General features: G+C 39.6%; 2 protein-coding genes across 6 annotated transcripts in view; one reads left to right on the forward strand and one right to left on the reverse strand.

The window, feature by feature from the left end:
- Nucleotides 1-18,822, reverse strand: part of LOC126393013 (uncharacterized) — a 299,507-nt gene that overhangs the window by 265,980 nt on the left and 14,705 nt on the right. The gene's annotated exons all lie outside the window — the stretch shown is intronic.
- The window catches only part of ntrk3b (neurotrophic tyrosine kinase, receptor, type 3b), a 256,863-nt gene that overhangs the window by 115,811 nt on the left and 122,230 nt on the right, over nt 1-18,822 (forward strand). For all 5 annotated transcript variants that reach the window (XM_050048751.1, XM_050048777.1, XM_050048759.1 and 2 more), the window contains exons 5-7: nt 5,796-5,950; nt 6,537-6,679; nt 11,515-11,656. In XM_050048751.1, coding sequence (XP_049904708.1) covers nt 5,796-5,950; nt 6,537-6,679; nt 11,515-11,656 — 440 coding nt within the window. The remainder of the gene's footprint in view (nt 1-5,795; nt 5,951-6,536; nt 6,680-11,514; nt 11,657-18,822) is intronic.

Raw genomic sequence — 18,822 nt, forward strand, 5'->3', positions numbered from 1 at the left:
AACTTGCTGAGCATTAAATGAAAACCTTTAACAGTGGAATTCTCCTCCGCACCAACAAGCAGGGAGCTACCTGTCTGTAGAATGAACTCCTTTGTGCTATATCGCATAGAGTAGGTTTTATAGTCCACATTAAGGTTGCTTTGGTGCACCTTTATTTCTACTGGTGAAGTTCACATTTGACATTTTTAAAAACTGGGTATTAATTGGGTTGATTCCAGTGTTTTTTGAGTCAATGTATTTAAATAAGACTACTTTGGGCCAAGAAAATGAGTAAAGTTTAATAAGGGATTCAGTATTTCTCCATCCACTTCAAACTTTTACTTCTTTAGTGTTTGGAGAGGATTCTGAAGCCTCATTGCCACTGAAGTTAAGGTTTTTCGCTCAGAATATGAGAAAAGGATAACGGCCTTTTTACCATCTTTACTTTAGTGTCTCTCCATTAGTTTGGTGCTACAGTATTTACACTGAATCATTCAGTTAGCATAACGTTTGCCAACCTTTGTTATCTCTGCGATTACAGATACGTTAATGAAGCTAAGCTCCAGAAGTTAACATTAGCTTAACTAGAGCCCTATGGACAACAGCTAACAATGATGTACGATCACCAAAGTACAAAAACTAGAACAAAACAGGCTAATGAACTCCCAGCAAACAAGGTGACATGATGAACAACGCAGCTAGGAGCTAACGTTAGGCTAACTTTAGCTAACGTTAGCTAGAGATGTTAAAGATAACTTTATATTTCTTTCCAGCAAAGTGACAATGTGTTGCCTCAAACACAATGTTGACTTACCTTAAAACAGATGTAGACATCATTGTTAATCTTATTCACGTTGAGTTGATGTTGTGGCCTAACGTTACCGCACAACTTTATTCAAAGGAGACACTCAGTTGAGATGTGATTTAGGAAAGGGTAAAAAATACACCTCGTGTCGGAGTTGCATGTACCCTATTCACACTGTTTGACCATTTTTAAACTTCAAATCTCAGAAAAAGCTCATAAAACCGAACAAAACTGACTTTCTGTAATGCATTTCAATGAACGTCCAGGCAGAGAATGTCCGAGTGTATGGGAATGGCTATACGCACTATGATTGGCTCATTGTGTTTCAGGGCGGGGCTTAGCCATAGGTCAATTCAGCCAACCCAGCACACACTCTCCACTGGATCAGCAAACTTTGTGTTGCTGTTGTTACACAGGTTAGACCCAGCCATCTGTGAATCCCAGCGTTGTCCCGGAGCTGGGGTTTGTGCTGGCTGAATTTGAGTCGCTACAGCCGCCACTGAGTGTATCCTTGGAGCTTCTGCCCACTCTCATCATGGCAAATACTCTTTTACTGGTGTAGACAGGCGGAGAGACCGCGGGGTAAATGAGCTAGCTAATTCTATTCTCATGTGCAGTCTGATAAACAGAGGAAAAGCGCAGCTCTACAAAGGAATACAATTTTACCCATCAATCAATAAGTAGCGGTCAGCGATGCAGCCGCCTCAAAAAAATCAATGTATGGGAAACACAGCAAGCTTGATGAGCACAGACATGTCGCAGTTTACTATAAAAAGTATTTCTTATGCATTCTGTTGTAGATCGTAACATATATTTTAGTAAGTAAGTAAGTAAAGTTTATTTACGTTTCATTAAGTAAAGTCACAAAGTTCTTCACTGGAATAAAACTTAAAAATAATATCATAAAAACTGTTTTTTTCTTTTTCATTTACCATTTATGCATGCAGTATATGATGCTGCTAAAATATAAATCAGAAAAACTGATGTTTGTCTCTAGAAGTGTATGATTTTACTTCCACTAAACAAAAATTGCCATGAACTCCAATATCAAATTGCAATAAAAATCACAATGCATATCGAATCGGCACCCAAGAATTGTCAGAGAATTAATTTGGGAGATATGCATATCGTCCCAGCCCTACTACTTATAGTGAAAATTGAGACAAAGTACAGAGACAGTTATTTTAGTAAGAGCTGTCTACATTCTGCCTGAGATAATACCAGACAAAGTACTTTTGTAAATGGTTTGTGATCCCGTCTGAAGAAAACATTTAGCTGCAATTGTTGTAAGTTAAATTTCTTCCATTCAAAAGTACCATCAAGTTTTTTTTTCCTATTTAAGTAGAAACATTCATAGGGAAAGAAAAAAATATTGTTTTGCATATTATAGAAAACACAAATTGCTGCAATTGAAGACACAATTAATTTTTTTCACTTTTAGATTTTATCTGTTTTTTTGTTTTGTTATTTTCTCTTGTAATTACACTGAAAAAATATAAAATAGCAATTTATTTGAGTTCTAGATTTTGACTTTGATGATAAGTCTAAAGGTAAAATTCCAACACTGACTCCAATCTGAGTGCACCTGTACAGAAAACCTACTAATAATCATTAATAACATTAATACTGTCTCTGGAACCAAGGAGAAAAGGATGGATGGATATGGTGTTCCTTGTTAGCTCAATCAGTACGCTGCCATATAGTGAATATGAAAAGGCTTTGCTCTAACTACAGTATCTGATCCAGTGAGCACCTGATAATAAGCGAGATCCACCTGCGGAAATCTATTCTCATTACTTTATATAGCATGGTGGATGTAGCACATGCATTATTCATGATTTCTGCAATATCTTATTGACCTCTGTCAAGGACGTTTGGACAGGCATTCATCTTGACAAAATTGGCCAATCACAGCCTCCAATTTGGACATATGCAAAATGCAGAGGTGGCATACGATGTAGAATAATGTGGACTCTCACGCTGCACACTGCTGTGAGAGTGAAATGTATGCACAGAGGAGTCTAATGATACCTGCCTGCCGCTAATATAGCCTGAGACTGATAGCCTGAACACTGCTTTGACCTTTGACCTTCTCACATTTGAATGCCGTGCTGCAGGCCAGCATTGTTGTTCATCTAATCCATTGATTTGAATAAGTCCAAATATTTTGAAACCTTATATAGCATAGTCATATATCAGCGGTGGATGTCACGTGAGCTTATGAATGAGCAGTCACTCCATCATCACTGTTAATTGTATTGATATTGTATTGTATTGTTGGTATCATGAAGAATGTTGCTAATTAGCCAGACATTGTTGTCTCTAATGTTGCTCTTCATGCAGCTGGAGATTGCTCTTGCTTTCTCTCTTGCTGTTGCTAATAGAGAGGGTTAAGTGTGTACACAGCTTGATGGAAGCAGCAGACTCAAGTTTCTGTGCGACTTTAAAATGGAAACTTACCAGGACTACGTAATTCTTTCCCCCAGTAATGGAGTTTAAACACAGAACTGCAGATAAGTAAACAAAATGCTTTCCACTCAGATATTCTGATGTTTTTCCTCATCATATGTGCCAGTAAAGCAACCTCTTAAAAGTACACCATTTCTGAACTGGAAAAACACACTGCCAACTACACAGAGTCATCAGACCCTCTGGTCGCCAACATATCCTCTTGACTTTATCAGTTTTAATACGTCCGAGTGGTTACAAGAGCATGCATGACCATCTTTACAGTGGTGACCTGAGGTTATTAATGCATGGAGTCCGCCTGATAGTGTCATTGGACTGACTTTGTGTTTTCACTCCACCTAACCAAACCACACCACTGTGGAGAGGCAGAAAAGGAAATGTCTAATACATCCATGGGGATGGTATGTTGATAGTTTGAAGAATAAGAGAGGAATTACTGGTTATGACCTTAGGGCTATATATGTACGTGATGCTTTACCTGTTGAACGCCACAGTTTATCTGCCTGCATAGTTTCTGTTTTTGTACTCAGCTGTGTTCACACATAATAGTAAATTTTGCCACACAGCTGAACAGTAGGCTGCCATTTTATCATGAGAAAATTCAGTTGCCAGGATAAATGTTGGAGTTGTACATTTCTGCAAACAGCAGTTATCTGAGTTTTGTATGCTATTATGTAGCAAATATGTTAAAACTTTACTTTTCTCACATTTCAACACCACTGAGGTTAATGTGTGGTTATGCTTAGGGGCAGAAATACGTGGTTGTGGTTGGGAAAACATCATGTTTTGATATGTTATTATTATATTATATAGTATCGGCACGGTAGCTACCTGGAGCTCGCATAAATGGAGCCTGGGTTTGTTGAAGGTGGCAGTGCTGTTTGAGCTGAAAAAGCCATGTGTAGTGTAAGGCAAAGGAGGTTGTTGGGTCGGTGTGGGGAGCAGTGAGACCTGGCATTAGGGGAGTGTCTCTGGGACGCCAGAGATCACTGTCTAGCTTCCTGGAGGTGTCGTGGGACCAACTAGACAAAACACTGGTGAAAGGAGGTTCCCACCTGATGACTCCAAAGACGTGTTAGTTATCACTGCTCATTGGTCTGTATAGTTAAGAGTTGCCATAATAGCTTATCATAGGGCTTAGGAGGTTATTCACTGAGCGCTGATCCTTTATCTAGAGCACAAATTTCTTGTGTTTATTTGAAAGAAAATGCACAATTGCTGTTGGAAATGCAGCAGTAGGTCGCTAAAATGGTCTCAAACAGTGGTCGGTCTTGGCCTCAGGTCATCCACCATCCTCTCCACTCGCTGTTTGGTTTGCAGAAATGTACAATGCTAACATTTTCTTCTTCTGATTGGGCTGCATGAAAAATAATTAGAAAAAAAAAACAAGTTGTTTTACAGCTATAACAACATTTCAAGCTTACAGCTATGACTGTTGAGTCATAGCATTAATTAGAAATGGATGTGGTATCTATGATTCAGGCCATATGATATTCAACATTACTTAAAGACACAGACATACAAGCACACACACCACAAATTCAGCTCTTCAGTTTGTATTTTTCCTGGACAACTGGATAAGATTTTAAAGAAATCTCCCCTTTTTGTCAGTCTAAATACCCCATATCCCACCCTTTAATATTACTGGTGCTGTTGTTGAGGAGGTATACTGCCTTCAGTTGTAGACTGCTGTCTCACTGCTATAGTAATATTTATGTTGCTGAGGATATGAACTGAATGCAGCTTGTTGTTATACTGATTCCAATATTTGTGTTTTCTGGGGTTACCAGTGTGGAAAGTGTTTGTTGTTGTTGTTTGGTGGTTGGTAGGTATGTGAAGGGGTACGCAATTAACCACATGCAACACAACTTTTTCTCATGGCCATTATTTAAAAAAAGATCTTGGCTCAGATATTTTTTTTCACATAAATCCCACTGATTACACAATGCAAACAGGAACTGCTTGTAGCCATAGCAGCATGACATTCCATGATGTCAGTTTGCCAAAATGTGAACAAATAGCCTAAAACCTTAGAGTGTACACTGGATAGTTTAAAATTCGATATTCAGACATTTAGTGAGATTCATTCTCAATAACTTTCACCATATTTGTTGCTCAGTGCGGAAACAAGCTTGACTCATATTCCACAGGTGTTATTTTTACCTCATGATCTAATACTGCAGCCTGGCATCTCGGTAACTCAACAGCAGTGGGACCATCTCACAAATGCAAAACAGCCAAGAGAGCTTTTCAGATTTTTGTCAACAGCTTTCAAATTTTTTTCATCAGACACTTTAGAGCAACTCTCTCTTCATCCAGACCCTCTACCACTTCATGCAAAACCCCTTTTTTTAAATTATGCAATATAGCCAATGAGCTATAAGGGCCCATGTTTTGTCAGCAGCTCTCAGTGTTGATCAATATAAATCACGCAACATGGCTGCAGGTATTTCTGTGACATAAACAGAAAGCGGCTTTGCATTGCATCCCCCGTGGTTACATTGTCATTGTTGATTGTGTTTTTATTTCATTGTGTTTCCAGGCGCCTGGACGGCGTTGTGTTTGAATGTGGTTGTGACATTCGCTGGATCCAGCTGTGGCAGCAGAGAGGAGAGGCCGGGCTCCATACACAGCAGCTGTACTGCAGGAACGGAGCCTCCAAGATCCGACTGCACAACATGTACATCCACAACTGTGGTAAGAGCAGGAGGAGGGGAGGAGGAGGAGGAGGAGGGAGGTTGTGATGTGCATTTAAAAACAGAGGAAAAGAGAAAGGAAGGGGAGGCAGCAGAGGGGAGAGGGAGGGAGGGGGTGGAACGAAGAAAAAAATCGTCGTGTGGAGAGGAGACGAGCTGACGGAAGGAGACAGGAAAAGCAGGAGAAGGAGGGAAAGGGTTAAAGGTGAAATAGAGAAAAGAGAAAAGGAGCAGGGAGACGAGTGGAGGCGAGAAGGGGAGGAGGTGTGACAGAGTTCAGAGGGTGAATCTGATGTGAGGAGCTGTGCGTTGATTCTGACAGAGGCTGGAGACTCTGCAGTATTATCTCCTGGTGGTGACTCATCCCTGTGACATCTAATGTGTGTGTGTGTGTATGTGTCCTGTTGCCTCCTTTGTACTAATTGTGTTACATTAATGAAAAGTGATTAATTGATTTGATGTGAAAATATGTAGACGCAGGCAGTGACAGGTGTGTGTTATCATGAGCATACACTGTGTGTGTGTGTATTCATATATATATGTGTGTGTGTGTGTGTGTGTGTGTGTGTGTGTGTGTGTGTTGTCAGACTTACCAGAGATCAGTGTGAGCCACAGCAGTGTGTTGGTGATGGAGGGCGACAATGTGACTGTGAGCTGCAATGGATCTGGATCACCGCTGCCTGAAGTGGACTGGACTGTCAGCGGCCTGCACTCCATCAACACACACCTGGTAAGGCACACACACACACACACACACACACACACACACATACACACACACACACACACACACACACACAGCTGTAGATTCACTGTTATCAGGATGCTTTTATAGTTTTGCAGCCACAAAATGACACAGAAAGAATGGCAGAATGGCAATTATTGAAAATGATGCCAAAATACCGAAACGGGTTATGTAACATATATTTTTCTTTTTATGGACCATTAGTGCCCTTTGAGTCACTTGATGTCACTAAGTCAAACACTGGTGATGGAAAGACACGCTTCACAGGGCTCACATTGCTTCTTTTGAATTACATGTTACCTTCATCCAGGCTAACGTGTTGTTGTCACCATAGTGGGAGAAATACTCAGATCCGTCATTTAAGCGAAAGAAGCAGGACAACAGTGTTAAAAGAAAATCTAAAGAAGCATTTCACAGCAGGAAAGATGTTCTTTTCATAAAACTAGGCTGTTATGCAGTAAAAAGACACAAATACTTTTGAAATTGGTGCTACACGACCAGAGGAGACAGAGGAAAAGGGCTGTGCACTGTGCTGCATCGGACCAATACACGCTACAGCTAGATAGACGCAGGAAGCAATATGGCGGCCGGCTGGTAACAAATTATCTTGAATTATAGTTAGAGTGAACAAAAAAATGTTTCTGAAAACCTCTTTGGAGAGAAACAGGCAACACAGGAACAGAATCTTGGTTTATATTTGATCAGCATTGACTAGTTTTATCATTTGATCTTAGTACTCTCAGCCTTTATTTTTATAATACAGGAAGCAGTATGGCACCCACTTCCTGTTCACAAATTCTTGTAATACAGCTAAACAGTGCACTAAAATATGTTTCTGAAGACATTTTAGGCCAGAAATAGGCACAACAGTGACACAATCTTGGTTTAGAGTTGATCAGGGCTGCCTAGTTTGACAGTTTGGTCTTAATTGTGGGAGAGAGGTGGTGGGGGATGGGTGGGGCAGACCTCTCTCCTAGTCTGCTTCTATACTCTTTGTGTCCATGGTGGCAGGCATATGAAAATGTAGAAATGCAGTCGATAGGTAAAGGAAAAGCCCTAGTGGTAACGCAAACCCGAATTCAAGCTGAGAGATGGGCAGGGAGATCAGGATGCTGGTAGGATTGAAGTTGACCATAGTTCATTTACACATACTACCAACATTTTTATGTCTCCGCACTGGTGATAGCCATGGCCAGCATTATGTTTTCAGGTTGTCCGTCAGTCCGTCCATCTGTCCGCCCATCCCATTCTTGTGAGCACGATATCTCAAGAATGCGGTCAGAGATTTTTTTCAAATTTGGCCCAAATGTCCACTTGGACTCAACAATGAAGTGATTAGATAACGGTGGTCATAGGTCAAAGGTCAAAGTCACTGTGACCTTGTCTGTCTCACTCTTTTGTGCATGATAGCTCAAGAACGCTTTGAGGGAATTTCTTCAAATTTGGCACAAACATTCACTTTGACTTGAGCATGAACTGATCAGATTTTGGTAGTCAAGGGTTAAAGGTCAAGTCCATGTGACCACATCTGTCTCATTCTTGTGAACATGATATCTCAAGAACACTTTGAGGGAATATCTTCAAATTTGGTACAAACGTTCACTTGGACTCAAAATTAACTGATTGAATTTTGGTGGTCAAAGGTCAAGGTTAGGGTGACGTTACATTCATCTCATTCTCGTGAATGCAATATCTCAAGAACAGCTTGAAGGAATTTCAAACTTTGCACAAATTTCCATTTGGACTCAACAATTTTGGTAGTCATAAGTCAAAGGTCAAGGTTACTGTGACCTTGTCTGCCTCATTCTCATGAACATGATATCTCAAGAATGCCTTGAGGTAATTGCTTTGAATTTGGCACCAACATTCACTTGGACTCAAGGATGAACTGATTAGATTTTGGTAGGCATAGGTCAAAGGTCAAGTCCGTTTGACCACATCTGTCTCATTCTTGTGAACATGATATCTCAAGAACACTTTGAGGGAATTTCTTCAAATTTGGTACAAACATTTACTTGGACTCAACAATGAACTGATTGAATTTTGGTGGTCAAAGGTCAAGGTCAGGGTGACGTTGCATCTGTCTCATTCTCATGAACTCATGAATCTCATGAGCACCTTAAGGCAATTTCTTTAAATTTGTCACAAACGTCCATTTGGACTGAAGAATAAACTGATCAGACTTTGATGGTTAAAGTTTAAAGGTCAAGGTCACAACCTCACAAATTATTTTTGACCATAACTCAAGAATTTGTATGCTATGTATGACACAGCAGGAACAGAAGCAGAAATAATTGTTCAGATACTTAATTAGTGACGCTCATCTTGGATGCCCACTTTGAAACCGTTCAGATTGTATAGATCTTCTGTGCTACCGGGGGGACAATGGGTGTGAAGCATCCATGTTTTCACAGACATGGATGTAAACTGTAAGAGAAACTTAATTGGTGCATGAAGGCATGCAACTGCAGGGTGGGAATTCTAGTTATGTTACAAAGATGGTTGAAATTCAGTATCCCTATAAGTATTAAGAAGAAGAAGTACTAGCGGTATTATTGTAGTACTCCCTGTAGGATTAGGATACTTTTATCCATAGTAAGTGCAATAAGTGGATTCAACCTTGAAAAGTGCAAGAATCCTGTAAGTACATCAACCTTGTCAAATATGCTAATCTACTTAAAGTGCTGCATTTAGAGATAATTGGTGACAGAATTTTTTATTTATTTATTTTTTTTAATGATCAAGATGTGATATCTTAGTCTGTGACACAAGATATGGAGAGTTTCTGCTGTCCTGATATCAATATGGAGTTCTTTCCACCATTGTGAAGCCAGGACAGCCCCTATGACTGAATTATTATTTTATTTGACATCATTAGATAGTTAATACTGATGCAACAATGTGTAAGCAGCCTTTTACTCTCATCAGTGGTTGAGGTGGTACACGTTTTAACTACTGTGTTGGGTAATCTACTCCAGTGGACTGGGCCCCTGCAAAGGGTCACAAGATAAATCATAGAGGTGATGAGATGATTAATAGGAAAGGGAAGTAGTTCATATTTCTGACTTATCCTCTGATCTCTGCTTTTTCGTAAAATATTGGATAATTTGACCTCTCTTGGTTTTGAAGTTATTTAAATGAAACCATCTGAGAAGTTTAGAGGAAAATCATCTGTTTGGAACTTAAAGACATCAGAAACATGAAAAGGCCCCAGGTTTTTTTCATGGGTCAAAATCATTGGGAACAACTGGTTTAATCTTTAACAATCTAGTGTATTTTATACAAGCTTGATGTATGTTTTCTTTCTAAAAACTTATTCTGAAAACTAATGACTATGTCTCTATACTGTATGTCTTCTTTTATCTATCATTTCTCATCCAGCCAGTTTTGTTAACATAGGGGATTGATTTGTGACCCTTGAATAAACATATCTTGAATGAAATAATGCTCTCATTTTGACATAAATGCAACATGAGTAGAGCCAAAGACAAGATTAACACTCATGTGATTGGCTGAGTGCCGATCGTGTCTTTGCACATACATGAGGTACAGTAGGCCTACTGGGAAAGCTCATGCACAGGGGGAGTAGACTCATGGACATTGATTCTACTTAATGTGTGTTCCTGCATTGTTATTGGTGTTGTTTTGTTGTATATGGTTCTCCACAATGTTCTCACTTTTTCCACATTCTCAGTATTAATGCAGTCAGCCGGTATTGTAAGAGAATCTGGTTACAGTATGAATGATGATGTTTACACTATTAGTGAGGTTTTCACACCACTAATGGCCAACCTGGTGGCTGAATTTGGATGGGTTATTTTACTTATTTTTTATTTTATTGTGTACTTCATCATGTGTATTATTTCGCTTTCACACTATTGTGATAAATACACCACCAGATTGTAGTTGTTTCTAAATAGCATGCATGTTCTCATCTTAAATCACAATTACATGATATCATACTGTATCTAAGAATGACTTAATTTACTTCACAAAACTCATAATCCTGACTTGTTGCCATGACAACGGTTCCAGATTTTAACTATGCTTTGAAGCACTGACAATCCAGGCTTGTGTCATATCATTAACAGTCAAGTCAGATTTACTCACTTATTCCCATGTGAAGAATAGGGCCTTGGATTAACCTGCTCTGTGCCTCTTAAATTAGATGTGCAGCATTACTTACCATGATGATCTACCCCGTGCAAAAGGAGCTAGTTTTGAGAGACTGAGAGTCCTGGCTTGAACCCACAGTGAGCCAGCTAACCCAGGCCCTAGGGACGTCACAGCAATAACAACAGCAGAGATAAACAGCAAGGAGAGGAGAACAGCGGTGTCTGAAAATGCCGTGTGGCTGTATTTGTCATCTGTGTCTTTAATGCTCGAGGTGACTTTACAGATGAAAGTCACCTCAGCCTCGGGCTTGATGTTTAAGGGTAGACTGATACTGTAGCTCATCAGGATGAGTGAGGTGTTGGGGAACCTGGCCAACTGAAGACAAGGAGGGAAGTATAAGCATTGTTTTTGGCTACTTAAAGGTGAAAAGCTGTGAATCAGTCACATTAGTGCCAAAATTTAAAATATACATTTACACTTTACATGATTGCTGCAGTTTAAGGCCTCCATTTATAAAATCAGACTAGAACACTGTATTGATTAAGTCCCACTGGTAGAGGGTACTTCTTCACTTTATTCTCTATTATTTAATCAATCAATAACTCAATTTTATTTTAATTTAGTAATTACATTGCATATGCTATATATCTTTCACATGAGTGCCTCTCTCTTCTCTGTCTGTCTCTCTCATTCTCTCTCCATAGTCCAATGTATACTGGCCGAACATCCACTCTATCAACCTGACTCTTTTCAACATCAGCCGAGATGACAACAACTTCCAGCTGACCTGCATTGCGGAGAACGTGGTGGGGATGACCAACTCCTCCATCCAGCTCAATGTACAATGTGAGTTGGATCTCTGTGATGGTTAAATCTTTGGAAGCTCTGGCTGTGCATTGCATTGTTCGGGGGGGGTTGAGATGAAGGCTACTTTTATGCCTGTACTCTACACAGTAATTCACGGCCAGTGACACACATTTGAAATGTACACCACAGGTTCTCCCTATAAATGACCTGCTCCTACCTTGCATACCTTGTTGCATAAATTTGTATATTAATAAGTAAATATTACTTTCTTGAAATGAATAAAATTCTGTATTGCTTTAAGATGCAGAGCCCATGTGTTATGTGAAGATAGGTATGTTAACATATGCTTATTTTCATCTCCTAATTTGCATAGCCTGTGCGTTTATTATCAGCAAGGTAAATGGTGGAACATAAGTATACTGAGGGCAAAGAAAAAAATCAGAGTCAAATTTCTTGAAAGGCCAATGAAACTGATTCTGATTCTCAGTAGCATGGCCCAAGGCCTAAACATAATGTAGAGTAATATCATCAGGACAGTAATGACATAAAAAAAATTTGGAACCAAATGTTGATTTATATTGGTTTTAGGTTTAGAATTGTAACACCCATGGTTTGATTAATGAAGTTTTATTTAAAACCTGGGTTAATGACAAGTGAAAACATCTGGGGCTGAAAATTGAAGCCAACGCCGAAGTACTAAAAACTGCAATTCCTCTAATGACCACTTGAAGCTGTCTAAGATGGTGATGACTAAAATGCCAGACTCAAGGCTTCAAAACGGGGGTCCACAAACCAGTGGGTGATGTCACGGTGGCTACATTCATTATTTTTACACAGTCTTTGGACTACAGTCTAATCTAACTGATTGCATCAGTTTTTTTAATTTCACATTATACGACCATTAGCATTTTTTACTAGAAGGTACTAGAAGCTAACACCAGCATGCTAACATGTTCATAATGCTAATGCTAATGTTAAGATAGTAAAATGTTTACCATATCATCATTTTTAGTTGAGTGTTCTCAGTTTTTGTATGAGCTTGATTAAACAGTGCAGCTGATGCTGATGGGAGTGTCAGTACTATCGCAAGTAAACCAAAGTTCTGGACAAATGTGAATTTTGACCTTATCTGTATTATCAGAGAACAAAATGTGTTACAATTTAATGGGAGCATGCATGTCTGTGCAAAATTTCATAGCAATCCATACCATAGTTATCAAGGCACGTCGCTAAATGCCAAATATGTCAACCTCAGGACGCCGTTGGAGGAAAACTCAAATATTAACCACTAAAATGGTGGACTTTCAGACCAATATTGCCTTCTCTAGATCCATGCCATCCAATTGGCTAAATGTGCTAGGGTGTCATGTTGTATGCTCTTACATAGTCAGTAGGGTTACCACATGGATAAATGTAGTGTGGGTGTCTGTACTGGCAAGCAACCTTCATCAATCGTGCAATTAAAGAAATATCCATCCCGTTACCACAACATTTGTAATGTCTCCATTAATAGCTTTATAATTAATCGTTTCTCAGGTATTAGATCTTATTTGATCAGTCTTCATAGAGGCTCTTAATACGACTCTAATGCTTAAAATGTGAAATTATGCTGCTCTGTGGCTGAAGGTGCTAATCACTGAACACTGCTGGTGTAGTGATTGTTTGGAATCAAATCTAAGCCGACCACTGAGCTAGTGGCTTATCCACATTAGACCCATCAGCTAATCTAGGGACAACCATGGTTTAGCAGCAAGGCTGGTATGATTAATAAACCATGCACCAAAAGACAGCACAATTTGAAAAATACTTTGAGTGATGAAGTGACATTTGCACAGCTGACAGCTTCATTGTTAGTCTTCTGCCTGTCAATCATTTTGGGAGGCATACATCAAGGTCCCACAGCTACTGTAACTATTTATTTATAGCCAAGACAAGCTGGCGTTGGTGGGTTAAAGGAATAATTCACCACACAGATGACCGTTTGTATTTCAATTACTCGACCCCTGTTACGCTGAATTCACAAATAAAACTTTGCCTTTCTCGCATGCCTCCAGAGAGCGAAGAATTGAAAAATGGAGAAAATTCTTGATCAATTGAAGCAAAAGGGGGCCACGTCTAACAACAGCAAAACTACATCAAAACATCTGCTTGCAAATTCTGACACAATCCATGTAGTATGATCCAGGCCTCATTTATACAGTCATATGCTCAGCACTTCCCAAACACATTGCATTACCTTGCGGTCAGCCCTTTCCAACAGGGACTGAAAGGGAAACTCATCTCTCTTCTAAGCCAGACTCTATTGACAAAAACAATAATGTTACCTGACTCCTGTTACACAGGAGCTGCTGGTCTACCACTGCCTCCATCACCTAACCTGTTTGTGTTACTGCGCTACCTTTAGTGGTTTAAAGGTTTAGTTCAGATTCACCAAAGTCACACAATAACAAACAAAAATACCAATCTAGGCAGCAGCTCCCTTGTTCACCAAGGTAAAATTGCTGTTTTTGTTTGTAGTCTGGCTTTGAAGAGAGCATAGATGACGTTTCACTTTCAGTTCAGGCCCCTGTTCAAAAGTCCTGTCTGTTTGGGAAGTACTGATCATAAGAATGCTTTGATATAGTTTTGCTGTTGTTAAACACAGTCACTTATTAATCAAGGATTCGCTCAATTTTTTTTTTTTTTTGTTTTTGTTCACCACAGGCATACATAACAGGTGAATATTTGATACACAAATAGTCATTTGGGTCAGTGAAGTATTCCTTTAGAGACAGCAGGTCTGCCAGCTGTGGTTTTGAATGACTATAGGGAACAACTAACACCGGTGGTTTCCTGGCTCAATAACTTCACTGTTTTGGTTCACTCTACCACTCTCATCAGTGTTGTTTCCAGAAGCAGCGGGCAGAAAAAGGTCTGACAAATGGACTGTACACTACCTGTGCAGCACTAAATGGGTGACGAAGTGAGTGACTTACTTGTGAACATAGTGGAATATTTAGCAGGTAAAAAGTCAGATTCTTCTCTGAGGAGTTGATAGGAGCTATGGTTAAAGGAAAGTGAATTTTGGACTTTTGTCAGGGTGCCAGAAACATGATTTCAAACAGCTAGCATGTTGCATCAACTTAGAAGGTCCTAGTACAGCTTGTCTGTCTGTGATGCTTGTTTCTGCTGCCTCCAAGTGGCCAAAAAAAATCAGTTAATTGATGTTTAGCCAAGTGGTTTTGTAACCTAAATTTAACAACACATGGGACGTAGGACTCAAATTGTGGTCTACAGTGTCCTGTTCTTTGTACAGTCAACCATAAACCAACCGTACTTACATGTAATCCAGAGAGTAATCACATTTCCTCCAAAATGTTTTTCTTTTCAAATCACATAAGTATATATACAGATTTTGAAAGAGACAGAGCTGTCTGTGCAGATTTGCAGCTGTTTTGATGAACAGCTCATACTCAATGAATAGAAAGGAAGGGACATAGTGACTGTGTTGCCTCAGTTTTGTTGAATCACCTTAAATTATCTTAAATCAATAACAACATGTTGCATTATGCTATTAGGATTATTATATCAACTGTGAATAGACATTATATGGAGATATTATTAGTTGATGTATTTGGGTTCTCTGTCATGTTCCCAAAGTTCTATAACATGTAGGTCACAACAGAAATGGTTATGTTTTAGTTTAGCTAGACAAAATGTGGCAGACAGCAAAGACTAATACTGTAAGAAAGGAAAATAAAATCCTTTTTTTTAGAATGCAGCTGGTACAGTACGAATGCTCGGAGGCAAGACCACTAGTTTTCTTCTGCATGAGATGTGTTTCATGGCAGCTTTGATGGACTTGTGTTGGGGACTGAAATATATCTTGTATTAATGACACTGACAGTCTAAGAGAATAATTTACAGCAGGGAAAAAAAACACCTTTATCAAGCAGAACAGCCAAATTATGCAGGTACATTTAGAATGCAATGAGGTGTTACACAGTTACAAACCAAATGAAATTGATGTAGCCAATTAGCAAGAATATACCCTCCAGCCCACATGAAAGCTCAGCCTTGATCTGAGCGGGAAGAGAAAAGGAAAAAAAAAACCACCCTCAGCAATGATAAAGCAATGATTTGGTAACCATCAGAATGTTCCTCTAATATCCAGACCACGAATTACACTATACATGTCAGCTCTTACATAAGTTCACCCTGTGGATTGCCCCTGGGCAGATTTGGGACGGACTGTATTCAAAGCCAATATTTATCAAAGGTGCCTGACATTTTTCTCTTTGTAGCAAGCTTGCTGTTGTAGAGCACAATCTATTGTGGCTGTTTGCAATGCATCACGCTACAGGACAGGGGAGATTTGTCACCAATTCAAACACTCCCTACTGGAGCAGAGCTGCTAAGGACCGTGCTAGAATGACAGATTGACTTTGCAACATCTAGTCTTCAGGGCTTCCTCCTCACGGACAGACACTCTATGGATGTACATCTCCAGGCATTTTTTTTTCTGTTGACACTCTCTGCTGGTGCTGCAAATTAACTTATTAATTTTTCACCACATGCTCCGATGGTAATTACATTTCCTCCCCTGTGCAGCCTATTGTCTCTGGAAATGTCATAAAATAGCTTAAACTGCTGCTCTGATTAGGGAGTAATCTGATTGACAGCGAAATTACCAGCCGTCAAGTAACATTCTCTGCATTCAAAGATGAGTTCCCTACTTTAGCGAAACTGTAATTAACCACAATGCAAATTCTGCAGACCCATTGTTCTGCTGCTGTCTGCAACAATGGTAGCTCTACAGCATTGTGGACTCACATAACTTACCGTGTTTTTCCTTTAGTCCTACTGTATAGGCAGGTGTTGCTCTCTATCGAGAACAAGGCACTAACTAACGCTTGGGTTAGTTGTTATGCTCCCTGAGTAGCTCTACAGTTAGAGCAAAGCATCACCTCTAATATAAGTAACTAATGTGGGAATGAAGTGATTCCATCCCTCGAGAGACTCTACATAATATCACTTTGCTGCTTCTTACAGGTTAAAATCTCAATCACTATGTGGTTTACCCCAGAGGGAATATCTATCCAGTTAAACTCCCCTGTCATCATCAGCCATGATGTCCTATCTGGCTGGAACATGGCATTTGAAATATGCCACCAGTGTTACCACTAGATAACATTGCTCAACTAGGCTTGCATTTAGTGTTCTCACTGATCAAAGGCATGTAGTTATCAAAGCTTGTCATCTATATGAGCGCCACGAGGACACCATGTTGTTACCGACCAGTATGGAGCACAGTAATGACTTGTATTGTATTGACTGAGACGGAAGTGACAGCCATGCTGAGGGGAAAATGGATCGGTCGCTAACTGTCCATCAACGAGAATTTCATGTTTTTTTTCCTCTCTCTTTTTCTCTCTTTAGGCTGCACAGCTATACGCCGCCCTCACTTCATGCCCATCTTCCTCCCTCCTCTCTCTTTCTTTTCTCTCTGCACTATCTTGTCTCTTTCTTCCTGCGCACAAAATCACAGCTCTGCACACGCCCCCACACCAGCACGTTCACACACACACACACACACACACACACACACACACACACACACACATGCCTTAGCCTTTAGTGCAATTGAATGACTTTATTGTCACTATTGTCTAGCAGGAACAATATCACCAAAGCAATTTATGAAATGACAGCTTTCAAACACCAAGAAACACTTTATTCATCTTTTTTTTTACCGGATGATTATTTGGTTTGAAAACACAAGCAATCCATTGGTAGACAGTCAATGACAGTCATAATGACCAGGGCAGTTACTTTTATTATCAGTCTATCTGACAATCGTTCATATATTAATCAATCACAGTCTATCACTACTAGTAATGATGGGCTATGCTTGAAAAGAACTAGTTTGTACACCATGTTGTCTGACTACGTCAAAGTACAGAAGTGTTTCTACCTGTTCTGAACGGCCACACTAGAAGGTGTTTAAAAATTGGGATCACGGCTTACATTTTCTGACAGTCTGTCCTGGAAGGCATTGATAGTGTTGTGCTTGGTTGTTCATATCACAAAATGACAGAAATAGTTGTGTTAAGAATGAAACGAGAGGGAGCTTGAGAGAGATTTTAAATTCCTTAGTCCAGAAGGTGTGGGCGGTGGGGGGTTAATGAGCTTTTCAACCATCAAACAAGCAGTTTTGATGAAGCTTATTAGCTCTTACAAAAACAAACAAACAACAAACAAAACAAAACACCCAAGCTGGATTACCATCTGATCAAAATGGTCCAAGTGGGCAACTGCCCATTTTCATTGAGTGTCAATAGGTTGTATGTTATTAAAGTAAGTGCAAATTGGTTACCACTTTGCACTGCAAAAGGACAATATCAGCTATCACAGAATCTGTGTTATAACCTTATGTTGGCCTTGTCTTGGAGACAACCTTTTTAGCCATTCTAAAAGCATCACAGTGATGGTCGTTCACCACTTTGGTCCAGACTGAAATATCTCTACAACTATTACAGGGATTGTCATCGAACTTTGAACAGATATTCATGGTCATCAGAGGATAAATCCTAATGACTTTGAAGGTTCACTGACCTTTCCTTTGGTGCCGCCAGCAGGTCAAATTTTTTATCCACCAAAATATCTCAACATCTTCCAGATGCGTTGGCCCCAAACTTTGCGAAGACATTGAGGATAAATCCTACTGACTTTGGGGATCTCCTGACTTTTCATACAGTGCCACTATGAGGTTCTAAGTGAAAAGCCTCAACAAATATTAGATGTAGTGCCTTGAAATTAGCTTCAGACATTCATGTCCTTCTCAAAATGAATTGTAACGATCTCAAATTTTGGACCAAATACCTGTATTTACATCAGCCTCAGCTGTACTTCATGTTCTGCATAACATGCTAAACAAAGATGGAAAACATGGCAAACATCACACCTCCTAAACATAAGCATGGGAATATTGGTATTATGGGGGACGCCCAGGTATTTCCCTGCGTAGAGCGTGTACCATTAAGCTGAGTCCGTACTGAAGCGGCACGGGTTCAAGTCTGGTCCAGGCCCCTCCATCCTCTCTCTCCCTTGTCATATCTATGTCTGTCTCTCAATAGAGCATGAAAAAAAGCAAAAAAAAAAAAAAAACATCTATAAAAGAAAAAAAAAACATTGTCATCATGAGCATGTTGCCATGTTGGTGTAAA

Source organism: Epinephelus moara, chromosome 1, assembly GCF_006386435.1.
Source record: "Epinephelus moara isolate mb chromosome 1, YSFRI_EMoa_1.0, whole genome shotgun sequence".
Classification (NCBI taxonomy): Eukaryota; Metazoa; Chordata; class Actinopteri; order Perciformes; family Serranidae; genus Epinephelus; species Epinephelus moara.